The sequence below is a fragment of the Gordionus sp. m RMFG-2023 genome, chromosome 3 (genome assembly GCF_954871325.1).
Source record: "Gordionus sp. m RMFG-2023 chromosome 3, tfGorSpeb1-WG-v2, whole genome shotgun sequence".
NCBI lineage: Eukaryota > Metazoa > Nematomorpha > Gordioida > Chordodea > Parachordodidae > Gordionus > Gordionus sp. m RMFG-2023.
Genome location: NC_088777.1, coordinates 50,852,169 through 50,871,943, shown reverse-complemented (window position 1 = coordinate 50,871,943; position 19,775 = coordinate 50,852,169). Strand labels below are relative to the sequence as shown.

Sequence of the window (19,775 nt, the reverse complement as noted above, 5' to 3'; positions counted from 1 at the left end):
AGATCGGTAAGAAGTTTGAGATATTATGCAGATTGACAAAAAACGTACTGTGTTGGGACACACATCCAGTTAAATATATGATGGATCACTAATAGTGCCTACAAATTGAGCGTTTACTTTTTGCCGTTTGTTTAAATTGAGGTTGTCTTTTTTTATCCGTCGATTCAAAATTTTAAATAAATTCTAAAAAAAAAAGGATTTGTCTTTGAAAATTATATTATCGTCTGCCTTCTTATTTCTTTAATTTTCTAAATATTTCTTTTTTTTAGGATTATAAGTAAGATATTTTATATTACATTTTATTATATAATATTACAAAGCGAAGAATAAAAAACGTAATGAAAAAACAAACCTATTTGCGTTTTTTTTAAAATGGTTGCTAACACCAAACGGTAATTATGCCAATTTGCGCGAGGCCATTTGAAAGGCATTTTGGCGCTTGCAACGCTGCGTTTGAAAGGCTCAATTTGTTACCATAAGGCTATGAAAACGGATCTTGTTGCATGCCGGATATGAGTTTAAAATGGGGAAATATCAAATAATCCCTGATGGATTATCGAGATTAATTAATAAAGATAACATATATTTTTTTTGGATTTGGGATAATGATCAGAATATTATCAATGATTTTAAATATAATTTTTTTTTTAAAAAAAGACATCTAAAAGTTAAAAGAGTGTTGTTATATGATAGCTGAAAACCACGCAACGAATTCGATGGTAAAAATTGTATATAATTCATCGAGGAAAATTTTGAATTTTATAGCAATGAAAGCCCCATCTATAATTATTAATTTTTTCAATCCACTAATTCCTATTGTGCATAGGACTGATATATTTTTTCCCTAGGAGGAAGGCAACTTTACAGATGAAACCCTGTCTCGTTCAGGAAGAATACATTTTCAAAAGAAATATTTTTCATCTTGTCACAATATTCCTTTCTAATTTTAATTACACCTGGAGCGTTCTTCCGGGTCCAACTATTGATTTATTACATTTTGATATAGCCGAATCGGTCACCCTTAGATCTGGCCGTAAGTAATATATTATGTTTTTGATGGTAGAGCCGTTAGGATTACTAAACAATTCAGCTATATTCGAATGAAGTACTGTGTTGTCCTTTTTCCTTCCAACCTCGTTGCTTTATTATACAATAAGATAAAGGGTCGTGGCAATATTTCAGGAAAGGAGTCCCCCTTGAAACGATAAACTGACCCAATGGATATATTTAGATCACAGCAATTGTCTTTGCATTCTGCTGATCAGCAAAAGGTTTGCTCAGCCATATTTTAGCCGATTCCGTTTTTCCATGGCTCCAATTATTTTTTTTCCAGAAAGGAATAGAATCAAAATTTGGTAGCTTAAACATCTATAAGGGAATTTGATGGGATAGGTGAATAACTTTGGTATCTATTTTAGATAACACCCCCCCCCCCCCTCCTTCCCCGAGATATTATGAAGTTTTTTTAGGCTCATTTAAAATTATATATATATAAAGTTTAAATAATAGAATATTATATTAACAAAACCTGAAACTGGAGATAGATTCAAAAAATACTAAACGATATTAAAATTTGACATTTAAAAATAAAAAGGAATTATTAGAAGTTTTAAGCAAAAAAAATTACCAGAAGTTTTTAAAAAAATAATAATGTCATTTTCAACATTTTCTTTTCAAGTTTTTAAAAATATTTTTGTAAAAAAAAAGGATGTGTTTTTCTCAACAAGTTTTTACAGTAATTATGGGAAGTAAAATAATTATATTATAAAGTTTTTTAGCATATAGGGAAATGTTTTTAAACAAATCATATAATATTCCTCAGCGATTATAAAATAATATATATAATTTTATAATATTTAGTCCGCAAGATGGCTCTTATTTAACATTGCAAAATAATAAAAATAAATATTGCAAAAACTATCAAATTTTGAGTCTGTTTATAACAATTATAAATTTTATAGTTACCATAATTCTTCATATCAAAAATATTAATTCATTAAAATCATAGGAAAAAAAATTGACACAGATCTCAAGGGATCCCAATGAAGGAATTTACCTTCGTCAGCAGGTTTCAATCGAACCCGATCCAATTTTTTAAGCATTCACTCTTCTCTAGAGCTATATATACCTTTTCTTAATATATTTTTTTCTTAGATCCTTTTTTTTAAATGTTGTTCTCCAAAGATTATATACATATATTTTATATTTAATTTTTAAAATTATCCTTTTCTGTTTTTTTAATATATATTTTTAAATTCAATAGTATATTATATAAATGTTCATGTTTAATTTTGTAAAAAAAAGAAAAGGTTTTAAATATCAATAAATATTCATTCCTACCTAATAGAAATTCTACTAGTAAAATAATTTGGAGAAATTATAACCATTACACAGACCTAGATTGTATATGAATACGTACCATGAGAAGGCCTAAAAACCTATATATAGGAAATAAGATTAAAGATTTTAGAGAAGCGATTAGGTAAACCATAGAGAGGAAGACCATAACCTTTAATCGATCCACAAAGTTAACGCCAAATATCACTGAATATAAATTGAATAAAATGGATCGTATCGAATAATGCTAAATGGAAAAAAGAGATATTGACTCTATATTACCAGAAAAGAGCGAAAGCTAAAAAAAACGCACACAAAACTATTGGTAATGTAATTTTATTAAAAAAATACTGATAATGTTGTTTTTTATTATGCTAAAAAAAATAAAATATATTTTTTAGTATAGGAGGAAATAAATAAGAGTCAAAAATATCAAGAGGAACCTTAGGAGAAAAAAAAATTTATTTTCCTACCCGACTTAAAAAAAAATAAATTCCTTAGACCGGTGAGAATCTTGATTCAGCCCAGGTTTTTTTATTATTTATTCATATTTCTTATTTTTCCCGGACGACTTTTGACGCGCACCGTATATAAGTTATAACTCTTATGAAATGTAATATCGTGAAAATAGTTATTATACACATGAATGCATATATGAGATTATGACTGATGATTTACGCAAAAAGATTACATATCGGAAAAATATTTATAAAATATAATGGTAATAAAGATTTTTTTTTCTAGTTTACATATATATATATATGTATATAGAGAGTATCGAATTTTTTTAAAAAATAAATAAATAAATTTGTTTCAAAATGTATACCTATAAATGAATACAGATAACAACGAAAAATGTGTTTAGATATGATACAAAATGCGACATTAACATTTTCTACCTATATTTACTTTCCTTCCCTTCTCTCTTCTCTTTCTCTTCTCTTCTCTTCTCTTCTCTTCTCTTCTCTTCTCTTCTCTTCTTCTCTCTTCTTCTCTTCTCTTCTCTTCTCTTCTTCTTCTTCTTCTCTTCTTCTTCTCTTCTTCTCTTCTCTTCTTCTTCTTCTTCTCTTCTTCTTCTCTTCTTCTCTTCTTCTTCTCTCTCTCTTCTCTTCTCTTCTTCTCTTCTCTTCTCTTCTCTTCTCTTCTCTTCTCTTCTCTTCTCTTTCTTTTATTTTATTATTTTTTTTAAATTTTAAACTAGTTTTGTTAAACTCTTACTCAATATTTTAGCCAGAAAAATATAGCCTAAGTTTTCGAGATTTCGATAATATATGTTTAGAACCTTTGTTCATTCTATGAGCAGAATCTTCAGACTTGCGTAATATTTTTTTCTGGCTAAAATTGTGAGTTAGCCGTTTTAAAAATAAACGAGCAGTTTAACTACACTAATTTAAAGAAATGGAAACTACTTTTGAGATCGAATGTTATGGACTTCCAAATAATTTCTAATGATTGGTGCTATTTAAAAGGCCCGACTTTGGTGTCAATTTTTTTAAAGAAAAAACCGGGTCGCTTAAGATTTTCAACTAGGCAGAAAGATTTGAAACGATATTTATATTCGGCTAAGAACATACCCTAAAAAGGCTGTTATTATAGTTAAAAGAAGTAAGAAATCTTACTAGAGCCCCAATCATCTGGGGTTGGATGGCTCATGCTAATTCTCCAACAATATTTTTCTTAGCTTCCAACTATTTATTATTTTATTTATTTTTTTTAAAAAAATTAAGATACAGGGTATACATCAATGAAAACAGCTGGGGACGCCATTTTGGTTATCCATATCATCATTGTTTAAAAAAAAAAATTTAAACGAGAGGCCAATTTATTCCTATCTCTGACTCAAACTATAACGAGATAATAAGGAAGCAAGGTTATCAATTTAATAGTAGTTTTTAACATGAGAATAATTTACTAATATGGGTTACCAAAATGGCGGGTCCAGCTGATTTTGCATTCAACGACGCTTTCGAAAATGCATTATTATGAATGCGTCGTCAGTCTAGGTAACATTATAAATAAATTTATCCATTTTTATTTTTCTTCCTTCCCACAAAATTTGAGAAAATGATTTTTAATTATAAAAGATAAAAAAAATTTTATACGAAAAAAAAAGAAGTATGCACATGCGCATATTGTTTTTTTTAACCAATCTCACCGCACCACCCACGACTCTTCCCCATTTATTTGGAAATAATTTTGTTTACCCTGCCAGGCAATTTTTTTTAAAAAAATAATTTGATTGGCTGGTTTGGTTCCGGTCATTATTTGTTTTTTTTTTGTTTAAAATATATTTTGCACGTAAAATAAACAAAAATTGATTCCTCTAACAAAATATAAGTTTCCCGCTTATTCCTACATTTAAAAGAGAAATTCAAGGTTCACCCCCTCACTCCCTCATGTTGGCTTTTGAAGTATTTTTTTTTAACCCAACCCGTTGCAAGACCTAAGAGTATAAATGATTCGAAAAAATAATATATTTTTTTTAAAAAAATTATTAATCAACTATCATGGGGCTAGGATCATACCAAGCGGTATCATACCTTCCCCGGTCTCAGCCCAAAAGTATCCTCGAGTCGGAGATGCCCTTAGCCCTCCCCCCATATATAAATAAATATACAATGGAATATTATTCCCATTTGGATTTGGGAAGGGGGTATAAGGATTCAGAAAAAAAACGTATAAATAATTGAAATAATAAAAATAATTTATTAGAACCTTTTCGGTAGAGGCTTCCAGGATACAGCATTCTAAGTAGGATATATTGCTCTGATCGTTGCCTAATTCGTCGTCCTTCTTCCCAAACACGTGGCAATTCAGGGCTACCAAGTATTTGAATCGGGAAAGCTTTGGCTTCTTGTAAACGTGATTGTTAGCAAACTTTTCGCTCTGAATTTCTTCTCCTTTAGAAACTGTAGTGGGGGGTTCCTCGTTCAGAGCTCCCGTTTTCTTGGAATCCGTCATGTCGTCGATAATCGAATTAATGATGGACGTCGGGTGACAATCGTTGGCCGAAATTTTCATAATTTTTATTTTGGGAGAACGAAAATTTTGTATGTTTGTTTTGTTTGTTTTTTAATTTTGATTTTTTGTGATTTTTTGGGAAAAACGATTTGTAAATTGGAATGATGATCGAATTTTATTATTTTATTTGCTATTCCAAATCAGATTCTAAAAAAGATAAATATTAATAAAACAAAAATTATACAGATAAATTAATAATTTAATAAATGTAAATATAATATTTGAGAAAATTTTGAATTTTATTGATTATTATTATTTTTAAAATCAAAAAATTAAAAAAAGTTCTTACCTGTTTTTACCTTTAAAATAAAATATTTTTAATATAAATAATTATTTATATTTTTATATTTTTTTTCTTTCTTATTTTCAGAAAATTAATATAAATTATATTTTATTTTAATATAAAATAAAAATTAACAACTCAGTAAAAAGGAAAAGGTTTTTTTTCTCGGAAAATTTTTATGATTTAAATATTATTTTGTTTCTAACTAAAATGTATTTTATATATATATATTTTATTTTTTTTTTTAAAAAAAAACCCCTTATTACAACCAGGATGGTAATTAAAAGATTTCGAGTGATAATAATTGATTTATTACATAATATCAGAAGGACCTGCAGGTCGAAAAATGAGAGACTTTACCGGATTGGTCTGAGCTAGTGTTGTTAAACGGCTAACTCCATATTTTAGCCAGAATAATATTGCCTAAGCCTCAGGATTTCTATAATGTTTGTACAGACCTTTGTTCCTTCTATGAGCAAAATCTTCAGGCTTAGGAAACATTTTTCTGAATGGAGTATTGAGTTAGCCGTTTTTAAAAATCGGCTCAAAACGAGCCTTTTAACAACACTAGTCTGAGCCCTAAAAAAGTCTAAAGTTTTAATATTCTCTTCTGCTCATATTACCAATTATCCCTTTTTTAAAAACAATTTGCTAAATAGAGTGAAAATGTATTTAATATATATATTTATTTTATTTTTCTTAAAAAAAAGAACCTTATTACAACCAGAATGGTAATTAAAAGATTTCCAGTGGTAATAATTGATTTATAACATATATCAAGAAGACCTGCAGATCGAAAAATGATAGACTTTAGCGGATTGGACCGAGCCCTAAAAAGGTTTAAAGTTTTAACATTCATCTTTTCTTGCGAATATTTCCAATTTCCCTCTATAAAACAATTTGTAAAAAATAGGGCAAAAACAAAATTTTCATTTTAAATTCCGGGCTTAGATAAAAAAAAATTATCGAAAATAAAAATACGGGTATAAAGGTTTTAAAAAAAAAATTAAATTAAAAACCCGAACCTTACCCCACCAGAAAAATGAGTTAAAATTTAAAATACGGGCTAGACCTAACTTTTGATCTCTACCGGTCTACATACTTTTCTTTTTTCTTAATCAGAACGACAGGTCCGGACCTAAATCGAGCCCGCGTGGGGTTAAAAAATGTAAATATGGCAACATCAAACCCACCCGCCCGTGTCTGGGGGTCGGGGGCAAATTTTTAATAAAAAATAATTATTCTAGCCGGTTAGTAAAATGTGGTATTCGCTCTTCCCATTTCATAATTTCCCCCTTTCGCAAAAAAAACGATATTATTTTAGGGGGCATGCTTCGTTATACTCAATCATTTAATTATACATATATATATAATTACCCGGGCCGGGTTGTATTATAAAAATGAATATATTTTAATAACCGGGCCCGATCCGGGTTGTAATTTAAAAATGATATATTTTAATAACCGGGCCCGATCCGGGTTGTAATTTAAAAATGAATATATTTTAATAACCGGGCCCGATTCGGGTTGTAATATAAAATGGAATATATTTTAATATCCGGGCCCGGCCCGGATTTAAAAATAAATAAAAATTTGGATAGTAAAAAAAAAAGGAAGTAATTAAAAATGGGGGCGGAGCCTTGAAATAGGTTTAAATCATTTTATTTATTTACTCAGGGGAGTGAAAAAAAAAACGTAAAATTCTTAAATTTGGAACTATCACTTTTAAGGATATATATATTTAGATGAGATCAACGCAGGTTATTTAATTTAATTTAATTCGTAAAAATTTCTCAAAAAACTAAACTAAATTTTTTCCAAAAATTAAATTTAACAAATTCACATTATCAGCAGTTTTTTTTTTTTTTAAAAAAAAAAATAAATCAAGGAAAACTATCTTAGAAAAACAAAAATAAATTACATAATTTAATGAAAAATATCTTGTTTTTGGGGGGTTCAGTTTTGTTAATTCGTAAACAAGTTTGGGGAAAAGAGATAAAAGTTCGAATAAAACAAAAAAAAATGTCAAGATTAAATCAGGGTAGATCGAGATCGGGTTTTCCTGGTTCGGTTCTGGAAGCGGGCATCATTATTCCCCTGGTTTTTAAAAAAAAATTGTTTAACTACCATTTAGTGTTGTTAAACGGCTCGTTTTGAACCGTTTTTAAAACGGCTAACTCAATATTTTAGCCAGAAAAATATTGCCTAAGCCTCGAGATTTCTCTAATAGATGTCCAAAACCTTTGTTTCTTCTGCAAACAAAATCTTCTAGCTTGCGTGATGGTATTCTGGATGGAATATTGAGTTAGCCGTTTTTAAAATTCGGCTCAAAACGAGCCGTTTAACAACACTACTACCATTACTAATGTTTATGGAAAAATAGAAATATAATTGATTCAATACCGCAATCATCTTAAATATAAATCTACATAATTTAAGGGATGGAAAAAAAAAACTTTCGGGGAAGAAAAAAAACAAAAAAAAAAACAAACATTGTTTTTTTTTCTCTATTTTTTTTTAAAAATTCTATTACAATCCTATTAAGAAAAAATATAATCTGACAATTTTATGGCAACGTTTTCTTAGAATCTACAAAAAAAATTAGAAATTTTTCGTTATTCAAAAAGAAAAAAAAATTATTTTGAATTTTAAATGCCAATAGAAATGTGACAAGTACAAGAATACTAGGAAGTTTAAAGGTTAGTGCCTATTAAGACTAAGATAATGGTGAACAGAACTTGGGAGGTGGTTTGGGCACACAATGAGAAGGCCCTACGAAATATATAGGAAATAAGGTTGAGAGTTTGGAAGTGATGGGCAAACGTAGAAGAGGAAGGCCAAAACTTAAATGGGGCCATAAAGTTAGAGCCAATATGAAGAAGTATAAATTAGACAAAAGAGATAGGGAGACATATTGAAGGGAGCTTACCACCAGAAAAAGGTGAAAGCTAAAAAGAAAAAAAAATACCTAATCGTAGATAGGTTACGTTGAATTGGGATTTGTCAATCCATTTATTCGTTCTCAAAATTAAGGATATTGTTCAATGTTTTCAAGATTTTATTTTATATTGTTAACAAAAATAAGAACAACTTTATCATACCTTAAAAATGATACATTAAATCGATCCAATCAGAATTGTTCGATGAGCCATCAATATTCTTACCCAATCAGGGACGCCTATACCCCCCCCCCCTCAATCTATCCAAAAACGATATGCCCACTACCCCCTAATTCCATCTTATCTCCTATTTTTACCCTCCACTCCCTCCTCCCTTAACCCCCCAATACACCGCGTATACTACTTTGAAGGTGGGTGAAGGATGGGGTGGGGAATGTTCATATAAATTAGCTTAATTTTTTTATAATATATTTGTGATTTAAGCTGATCAATAAAATTTTTATAATTATTCAACAAATAATCCTTCTCAAAGAAATATGAAAGAATTTGAATCTCATTTATTAGGCTCCCATTTTTAGGGACATTATATTTTTTTTTGAAAACAAAATATTTAAGAAAATATAACTTATGTAGTAAAAGTTAAGGTCCGAAATGGACTGAAAAACAGATAGTTGGGCTGAAGACCGATTTCAAAAGATCTGTCGAAGAAAATAGGTCAAATCAGGTCTTGTCGCGTGTCCGTTATGGCTCTAAACCAGACCTTTTAGTTTAGCATGACATAAGTTATGCGCTATTGTGTAGCTAGCGCCTTCTATTGAGTCATTTAAATCTGTGAAATCAGGGAAGAGGAGTAAACTTACATAGTCAGTATTCATTTCAGAGACTGATGATTCCTACATTAAAAATGTGAATCATCATAAATCAGCTGGGCACTGCCATTTTACTTTTTTTCCCAACCTTAAAAAAAATATTCATAGTTTCATTTTTTTAAAAAAAATTCTTACATATGAGAAACAAAATGGCGTGTCACCAGATGATTAATAATCAAGGGACACTCCAGAATGCCTTTTAATGAATCAACCATAACCTAACCGCTAATACCACTTATGCAAATTGTGTATAAACCATACATAGACGACTCCTAACGGCGTTATATATTTTTGCCGTTATTCAATAAAAAAAAAAATAATAACGTGATTACGATTACGTCACTATTTGTTTTAATAAAACCATTCGCGAAGCAACCCTTACATTCACAGTTAGCGCGAATTAGCGGCAAAAGATTTCAAAAATATGCTTGTCATTTTGAATAATCGGATTAATTTCTAGAGAAGTCTACACAGTAAAATTTTTTTTTTTTAAAATAATCGTCTAGCAATCCACAAATCAAAGTTTAAAAAGTATAAGACGGGAACGTAAACATTATTTCCTCTTATATTCCCTTATTATTTACCCTTTTTTACGTTTTCCTTATTTTGATTGGCTAATTTTTAAAAAGGAAACACAAATATGTCCAAAAAAAACAAACTCTTAGCATTTTTAATCATTTAATTGAGCGCGTTATTTTAAATTTTTAAAAAAAAACATCTGATTTTGCCGGATATGCATTCCTGTAGATGAATATTGCACACCCTATAAATTTAAGGCCATTTTATAATGAACTTTCGAAGAAATTTTAATTTAACATTAAAATTATAGAAAAAATTAAGGTTTCTTCACTGGTTAATTCATAATTTTTTTTTTGACATTCATAGGGTGCATATTTTACACATATAAGAAATGCATTCCCAGCCAAAAATCAGAACTTTGAATTGAAATACAACTCGCTCAAATTATAATGATTTTAAAAAATGCAGAGCCTACTGCGCATGTCCGGAAAACCCCTATTAAACTATCGCCTTACCAATAGAATCGAAGAACGATCTAATTTGTCCATTTGGTTTTAAAATTCGATACAAGATGCGGGTTGAGAACTTATTTTTTTTTTTTGAAAATATATTCGGTTTTGTGGATTGTTTTCCGGTCCAGTTAACCTTCGGTCAAAATAAAATTTAGAAGAAAAAGAAAAAGAAAAAAAACTACCCATAACTCTTAAAAGTTGCTCACCACTGCATTCACAGTTGGCGCGAAAAATTTGGCCGCGCGCAAATTCGTGTAGGCTATGAATCCGGGGTTATACTTATTTAAAGCGGAAGTTATGAATTTTTTGCTAAATTTTATTTTTAAGGAAAACTTTTAACTCTTTTATAAGTTTAAATTTAGATTAGAAAACTAGAATTCATTATTTATTTATTTTTTTAAATCAAAGAAATCCAAAAGAAATCTATAAATACAATTTATTTTTTGTTTTGATTTAATTATCATATTTTTTGAAACATCAATCATTTAAAAGAGAAAATCAAATTAAATATTTATCGTGTAAAAATTTTAAAATGTTTATTCATATTATTTTTTGGTTAGAAAATTGGCAAAAAGTTTATCACGTACAAAATAATTTTCTGTTGGTTTCCTTACCTTCTTTACCTTCCTTTCCTTACCTTTCTTTCTTCCTTCCTTCCTTCCTTCCTTCCTTCCTTCCTTCCTTCCTTCCTTCCTTCCTTCCTTCCTTCCTTCCTTCCTTCCTTCCTTCCTTCCTTCCTTCCTTCCTTCCTTCCTTCCTTCCTTCCTTCCTTCCTTCCTTCCTTCCTTCCTTCCCTTTCCTTCCTTCAATAATACTAAGTTTACAAACATTCAAATCTAACTTTCTCCCTCTTTTTTCCAATGGAGGGTTCTTACACCAAGTTACGCCTCCTTCATCAGACTTTAGTCTAACTCTTCCCGAAGTTAGCCACTTGGTTCTAAAATATCATCATGTTTCCACTTAACCTGCCTCAATTTTCAGATGGTGGTATTTTGTAAAAAAATTATTTATTTGAGAAGAAACGAATGAATGCTAAATTAAATGATCCATTCCATTCAATTACGCGATAATTTTTTTCCCGTTTAACTAGTTAGACAAAATATATTTATAAAAAAATTTTTTAGCACCAGTCAGTGGTTATAAAAATAATACTATACGTCCCTAGCCGGGGCTGATAATATGGGCTAGTATCATCTCTTATCCAATGACATATAATAATGCCTAGACCGACTATACATTCATTATAATGTGTTCGAAAGCGTAGTTGAATACAAAATCAGCTGGACCCGCCATTTTGGTAATCCATATGGTAAAATATTCCCGTGTTCAAAACTACTATTAATTAAATTGATAACATACCTTCCTTATTGTCTCGATGATCAGACGATTCTTTAATAAAGTTTGGGTCGAACATAGGAATAATATGGCCTGTATTGATTATGGGTAACCAAAAATGGCGTCCCCAGCTGTTTTTCATTTTGATGTACACTTTTAATGAGTGCATTGTCAGTCTAGGTATTATTATATGTCATTGCTCTTATCGTAACTTTAAAAAGATCCATATCTCACTATAATAATAATAATAATAATAAAAATAACTTTAAAAGTAATTGTATTTATATTTTATAATTCTCTAATCTGTTGTAAAAACGGCCAACTTCAATATTTTAGCCAGAAAAATATCCCGCAAGCCTGAAGATTTTTGGTCATGGATAGCACAAGAGGTTTACACATCTATTATCGAAGTCTCGAGGTTCAGGCAATCTGGCTAAAATGTTGAGGTTAGTCCAGTTTTTTTAAAAATATAATAATCTAGCAGTTTAGCAATACTAATCTAATCTCTCTATATGCGCTCTTTTTTTTCTGTACTCTTAGGGGTCAAATATTGAAATAAACCGTTGTCCATTTTTTGTTTTTTTTAACAGGAAACGTGATTTTTTTTAAAAATAAATATTTTTAAGATTTCTTGGCATCCACAACCAAAAAGCGTAAAGAGGTGTTAAAAGAAAACATTTTTTTAAATAAGAAGGGGATGTTTTATTATTGTGGTCGTATAAATGATATATATAATACCTGGACTGACGATTCATTCATTAAAAGTGTGCATAAATGCAAATCAGCTGGAGACGCCATCTTGGGAGAAGAGAATCGTTATTAAAATTTTAAACGAGAGCCTAATTTATTTCCCATATCTGATGCAAACTTTATTAAAGAATTACCGGCTCATCGTGATAATAAGGAAGCAAGTTATCAATTTAATAGTAGTTTTTTTAACCTGAAAATAATTACTATATGTGTTACCAAAAATGGCGGTTCCAGCTGATTTGCTTTTAACGACGCTTAAAAAATGCATTTTATTGAATGAATCGTCAGTCTAGGTATTATGTATATCATTGGGTCGTACATAAAAATATTAGTGTTGTTAAACGGCTAAATATTTTATTCCAGGAATAATACTCGGCGAGCCTGAAGATTTTGCTCATATATGGCACAAGGAATCTAGAAATCAATTAGCCAAATATCGAGGCTTAGAACTTTTTTTCTGGCTAAAGATATTGAGTTGAATTTTTTTAAAAAAATCGGCTCAAAACGAGCCGTTTAACAACACTAATTTGCAGAGCTGTTAAAAGATCTAGATACAAGTATCTAGATCCTGTATCTAGATATAAAAATGTGGTATCTGTATATGTATCTAGATAGATTTTTGATTAAAATATCGGTATCTAGATATTTTTTTAGACGATGTGTCTGTATCTAGATCCATTTAAAAAGTATCTTTTAACAACTCTGTTAATTTGTATATATATTATATATATATAATTTCTTACCCTAAACCTAAAATATTGGACTGTTGGTCCATAAGGAAGAATGCTCAATATAAGTATTGAAATAAGTAATTTTTTAAAAAAAATAATCAGATTTTTACCTATGTTGAGCAGGTATATATAAATTTTGAGAGAAAAAATAAATAATTTTTTTAACAAAAAAAAATATTTAAATTTCACAAATATTTACAAAATGTTTTTTTTTTGTTTAAAATTTATTTATTTAATTAATGTATTTTTTTATATATAAAAATTTTAATTAAATTAATTAATAAATTTAATTATTTAAATAATAAAATTTTATTCCAAATAAAAATAATAAATAAAATAAAAAAAATTATAATGTATTTTTTTAAATACAAAATTTTTGTTTTTTTATATTATTTTTTTTTACCTGTATAAAAAAAATGTATTATTTTTTAATTAATATTTATATTTAAATATTTAAGGTTCTGAAATTGGTCCAATTTTTATGCAATAATTTTTTGGACAAATTGTTTAATATTTGAAAAATGATTATATAATTCCGATTGTTGATCGGAAATAATTGCCTATCCGATGGATTACTTCTCTGAAAGATTTTTTGAGTATTTTCTGGTGCTTGCATAAACGGCTCGTTTTGAGCCGATTTTTAAAAATGGCTAACTCAATATTTTAGTCAGAAAAAATATTGCCTAAGTCTCGAAATTTCGCTATCAGATGTTTAGACCTTCAGGCCATCTATGTCATCTGGATAAAATATTGAGTTAGCCGTGTTTAAAAATCGGCACAAATGGAGCCTTTTAACAGCAACTAGTATATTCCCAACTTTTTTTAAAAATATTTTTGTAAAGATCCCCGGAAAAAAAAAATTTAATTTTAAATAAGAAAAAATATTGAGCTGGGGGAAATACTAGATCTTTAAAAAAATATATATATATAAAGTTTTACTGATTTAAGAAAATTCGGGTCGGGCTGGGCTGGGTCGGGCCTTAAAATTTTTTTTAAAATATATCTAAATTTATCAATTTTATGGTTGAATTTTTTTATGTAAAATAAAAATATGTGATTTTATTTATAAGAAAGTAGACGTCAAATATACATAATATCGTTTATTTTGAGTTATTTATAAAAAAATAAATTTCTATATTTAAATATATTCGGACCGGGCTGGGCTCGAAGAATTAGGCCCTATGCAGATCACTACTAGATAGTTTTGAAGTCAAAAAATTCGTGCATGTAGTTGTTAGAGACTCAAAAAAAGAATAAATTAATTTCTATATTAAAATGAATTCAGGCAGGGGCCGGCGGAATGATTTTTTTAAATTTTAATTTAGAAACGGGCTTCGGGACAAAGACAAATAGAAAAATTATTGTTCGGAACTGGCAGGCGGAGGAGCGCCCAGACCGACTTTAAAAAATTAAGCTCGATGCGCGGATGACTAGTATGAACCTACCTCATTAATGTTACATCTTTAAAGAAAAATCTCGTAGCAATATTAAAGAGCGAAGAATTTTATCTCCTCCTATATCATCAAAATTTAAAAGAGCGCGTTAAACGCATAAGTGACCAGAACTTAGATATTTTCCCAAAATGTGTGTTCTCTCCCCACATCTTAGAATATTTTAAAAAAACGAATGTATGATCAGTTCAACAATCACCAGTCAGAAAAATCTCGTAGCAATATTAAAGAGCGAAGAATTTTATCTCCTCCTATATCATCAAAATTTAAAAGAGCGCGTTAAACGCATAAGTGACCAGAACTTAGATATTTTCCCAAAATGTGTGTTCTCTCCCCACATCTTAGAATATTTTTAAAAAAACGAATGTATGATTAGTTCAACAATCACCAGTCAGAAAAATCTCGTAGCAATATTAAAGAGCGAAGAATTTTATCTCCTCCTATATCATCAAAATTTAAAAGAGCGCGTTAAACGCATAAGTGACCAGAACTTAGATATTTTCCCAAAATGTGTGTTCTCTCCCCACATCTTAGAATATTTTAAAAAAAACGAATGTATGATTAGTTCAACAATCACCAGTCCTGAAATTTATAAAGTGTCTAAACCCGGATTCGAAAAATAAAACCGTGGTCGATTCGGTTTTGTAAATTTTTATTTTTACTAAATACAAAGTTCGGGTTCGGTTTGAGTTTGAGAAAAGAATAATTTTTCCAAAATATCGGGTTCATTGATCGGGTTTTAGGTTCTGTTTTCGTAAGATAAAGATAAGCACACCCTAACTGGTTAGAAACCTATCGAATAGTGATTGCCAAATATTTTTAAGATTGACGTGCATTCCCTATTACATACCGTATAGTGTCATAATATACTCCATTTGTACATTTTTCTCGTAAAGTTTCCTTAATCCGGAGCTTTTCCATGACATTAACTCTTAGCCTAGAGCCCTTTTCAGTATCTTTCGGCCTTAGATAAGATTTGTTTAAAATCTAAACCGATTTCTTGAGAGGGGTCCGAACCTGCCTCCAGTCCATTTTACCCTGGGTTTATCGGTCTCTGTTTGTTCTGTGGTTTTAAAATGCCCAAACAAACAATTTTAAATTTTCCTAAACTTTGGGTTCATATCCCTGCTTTAATGAAAATAAATGAATAAGCTATTTTTAAAATATAAAAATAAAAACGTGTCCAAAAAAAATTCCAAAAATTTAACGTACGACTTTTCATTAAAATTTTAAAAATTTGGTAAAATTTGTGAAATTTTTTTAATAAAAGATTTTTGAGCATAGTCTAACCAAAAAACAAAAAAAAAAAAATAATAAATAAATAAATTTTATAACCAACAAAGTTTAAAACAGTTTACACAGGTGTTTTGCAAAGACAAAGAAATCAATCAATAATTTCCAATCAAAATCTTCCAATATATTCGTAAAACTTTGATCTAAATTTTCCTATTCTATATTTTGAACATTTTCCCATTTTCCATTTAGACCTCATTCCAAGGGACATACAAATATATTTATTTAATTATTTAAAAAAAAAAAATGGAGGTATATAAAAATATATTATTTTATATACAAATAAATTTTCTAAAATATATATAACCCAGTTTATTTATCTAATTAAGTGGATAGATGGAAGAAAAAAAAACCGAATATAAAAAACCGAATAGAATAAAAAACCGAATTAAAAAACCGATTTTGTTTGTTTTGACCTTTGAATTTTATTTATTCATTCTTTTTATATTCTCTTATTCTCTTTTCTTATTACGATTTTCAAAAATTATGTATAATTCATTTTATTATTTTATTTTTTATTTTTTTCTCTCTCTCGAAAAGTTTAGCATAAATCTGACCCTTACGCCAATCATGTCACACGAGCCTCACAATATATTTTAAAACCGAATATTTTAAAAATCGCCATTATTATAGTAGCTATATAAAAATGAAAAATAAATATAACAAATTTTTTTTTAAAAATCCGGGCCGGGCCTGAAAATATAAAACCCGGGCCGGGCCGAAATTTTTAAATTCGGGCCGGATTGGGTCGGGCCTTGCAAATGGTGCCTCAGCAGGTCTCTGATATATATATTTCGCGATAGCAACGTGAATGGACCTGATAAGGATAAGTAATATTTAATACACGGATGATGTTTTTGAATCTTACTATTCATTCATTTTAATAACACGAGGAAAAAGATTATAAAATTCGTAAGTATACATATAATATAGGTAATTTTCTTGATCTTATAACTAGACTTTAATATAATTCCACATTACCCCCCTCCCCTTCCACCCCACCTTACCCCGACAACATTGATAAAGAGTAAAGCTAGGTCCCCTATTATATTTTCTTAAGAAGGGGGGGGGGCGTCACTAAGAAGCTCTATACCTTGGACAGGACAAAGATGCGTTTGACTTTTTTTTTTCCTAGTAACATTTTGGATAATAATGTATAGGGTTGAAACGTTATTTCATTTTGATCTATTTATCAAAATATTAGATAGCGTCGTAATTTTATCCTTATAATAACAAAAAAAAATTTGTTGTTCTTTCCGAGTGGCGTCCGCGACCTAGTCGGTTGCGGGCGTGTATCACTAATTGGATGGTTCTGGATTTGAATCCAATAGGAACAGTTTTTTTTCTGAAAGCTATCTAAGTGGTACCGTGCTACGGATGATATAAAAGAATATAGGAATCAACCACGTGATTCCATTTAATCTTATTTATAAATGTCAGCGCTTATTCGGCTCAATCTTCGGGCTCTTGTCGGAGAAATTTCCGCTACTATGTAGGCGTCGTCTTAATTTTTATATTAGTTTCTTCCATATTTGAGCTACTATCTTTTTAAGAAATAAAACCCCCGAGGGCTAAGTGATAGTTTTCCAGCGAAAAGCTTGGTTCAGCCCATTTTTTTTTACCCGGCTAAATTACGGTTTAAACGGCTAAAAATAGAGTAATTATCCTACTATCAATCTTATCGCTTCGCTATTTACCAAAATTTTATGTGGCAACCAAAGCCATACATAGTATATTCTAAGCTTCTTGCGAAAAGGAGATAAACGTAAAATCGGATTATTCTTCAACTCGCTTTTATTTTCAGTTACGACACTAACCCTCACAAAAACCCGAATCGAATCGAATATCCGGATTATTCGAATTCGATTCATATTTTCAAATCGAACATACATAATTGTATAATTGGTATCCGTTGTTCAAACGAATATTAAAAACGGATTATTCGATTTGATTCTTCGATTCGAAAATTATATTTCCCATAAAAAAAATATTTTTCAAAAATGGGCGGAAAAAAAATAAAATGTACTAATTAAATTTAAAATTAAAATAAAAATAAAAAATTGATTTTACATATAATATAAAGTTCCCGTAAAGGAACAAATGCTAAATATTTTTAAAAAATAATTCCTAAATATATTTATAAATTATTTCCGAAATAGCGAATAATTCGATTGAATTTAAAAAAACTATTATTCAACGCTATTCGTATTCGATTCGAATTGTTTTGTTATTTGTATATTCGTAAAATTGAATAACGAATAAATACGTTTTAGGTATCGCAGCGAGTTGTGACCATGTTCGGGATAAAGAAAGAATGAATGAAAGAGAAGAGAAGAGAAGAGAAGAGAAGAGAAGAGAAGAGAAGAGAAGAGAAGAGAAGAGAAGAGAGAGAGAAGAGAAGAGAAGAGAAGAGAAGAGAAGAGAAGAGAAGAGAAGAGAAGAGAAGAGAAGAGAAGAGAAGAGAAGAGAAGAGAAGAGAAGAGATGGGGTGGGGTCATATGGTCCAAAATTACCGTATAATACTTTTCTCAAAATGACGATTTATCTATTTAAAATATAGCGAAAACGAAAGAACCCCAAATTTTTGGGCAAAATATAATTTTTTGTCATTTAAAAAAAAAAATCTTTATTAAGAGTTAGTCAAAATTGATTTTAGTATCATTTCTCTATTCCTAATGGATCCTTTTGTTCTAAAAGAAACCAATAAAAAATAAGGAATTGGTAGTTTATGAAAATTAAAAATGTACAATTACTTATATAGTAATTACATAAAATATTAATAATATGCTAAAATACCATGATATAAAAAAATTTAAATTCTTGGGAAGGAAGGCAACGTCGTGTCTTGCCTTTAATTTTTTTTTTTTAAATGGGCCCCCTTTAGCCGCCGACTACGGCCGATTTGTTTTCAACATTTTTGACATGAACCTTGACATGACTCTTATCACTTTCCCTGAGTGACTGATATCTATCACCTTTCTCGATCCCTCCGAAACACCGATATTTTTTTTAATGCACATTATCAATATATATATTTTTTTTTATGTCTTAAAATGTTTGACTACGACAGAAGCCATAAAAACATGAAGAATGACAAGTTCCCAGTTCGAAATAAAGTTCACGAGACAATTGACATTATGAATAATGATTAGTTTTGTAAAACTTGGCTTAAAAGGTAATAAAAATTTTACGACCAAATAACTATGGCATAAATCACGTATTAATTTGTTTTCTAATTTTTCTAATTTTCTTCTTTCTCTTTATTTTCTTTTCTTTTCTTCCTTCTTTCCTTTCTTTCTTTCTTACTCTCTTTATGTTTTTACAAAAAAAAAAAAATATTTAAACTTCTTTTTGCAACTAACGAATTCCTCTGGATTTTTTTTTTGGAATTAAAAAAATATTTTCGGAATATTCAAAAAGAATTTAAATCAATAAATATTCATCTCTTTCACAAATAAGTTTTTTTTATTTTGTTAGTGTTAGTTTGAAATCGTTTACGTATTTGCATATAATGATCATAAAAATAAAATATGGCAAAAATTATCATCATCTTCTTTTCCAATTTTTTCCTCATCTTTATTTACGTACCTTTAAAATAATAAAAAAGACTAATAAAATAAAATTCAATACCTTTTTTCAAAACCAAAATAAAAATTTTTATAAAACTATCGTAATAAATAGCCAAATTCGCCAATAAATCATATTTTTAAATATTTTTAATATTTTTTTAAAAAAAAATTAAATCAATTTTTATATATAAGAAGATTATATTTT

General features: G+C 29.1%; 1 protein-coding gene across 3 annotated transcripts in view; it reads right to left on the bottom strand.

Moving 5' to 3' along the window:
* LOC135927214 (RNA-binding protein fusilli-like) overlaps positions 1-13,440 on the bottom strand; it is a 37,703-nt gene extending 24,263 nt beyond the window's left edge. The window contains exons 1-2 of one of the 3 annotated variants that reach the window (XM_065463168.1): positions 13,368-13,440; positions 5,053-5,505 (exon numbers count right to left, since the gene is read on the bottom strand). In XM_065463168.1, the coding sequence (XP_065319240.1) occupies positions 5,053-5,358 (306 nt within the window). In that variant the 5' untranslated portion in view covers positions 5,359-5,505; positions 13,368-13,440. Of the gene's footprint in view, positions 1-5,052; positions 5,506-13,269 lie in introns of all 3 variants that reach the window. The other 2 variants (XM_065463167.1, XM_065463169.1) reach the window with 2 other exon arrangements.
* Between the last annotated feature and the right edge of the window lie 6,335 nt (positions 13,441-19,775).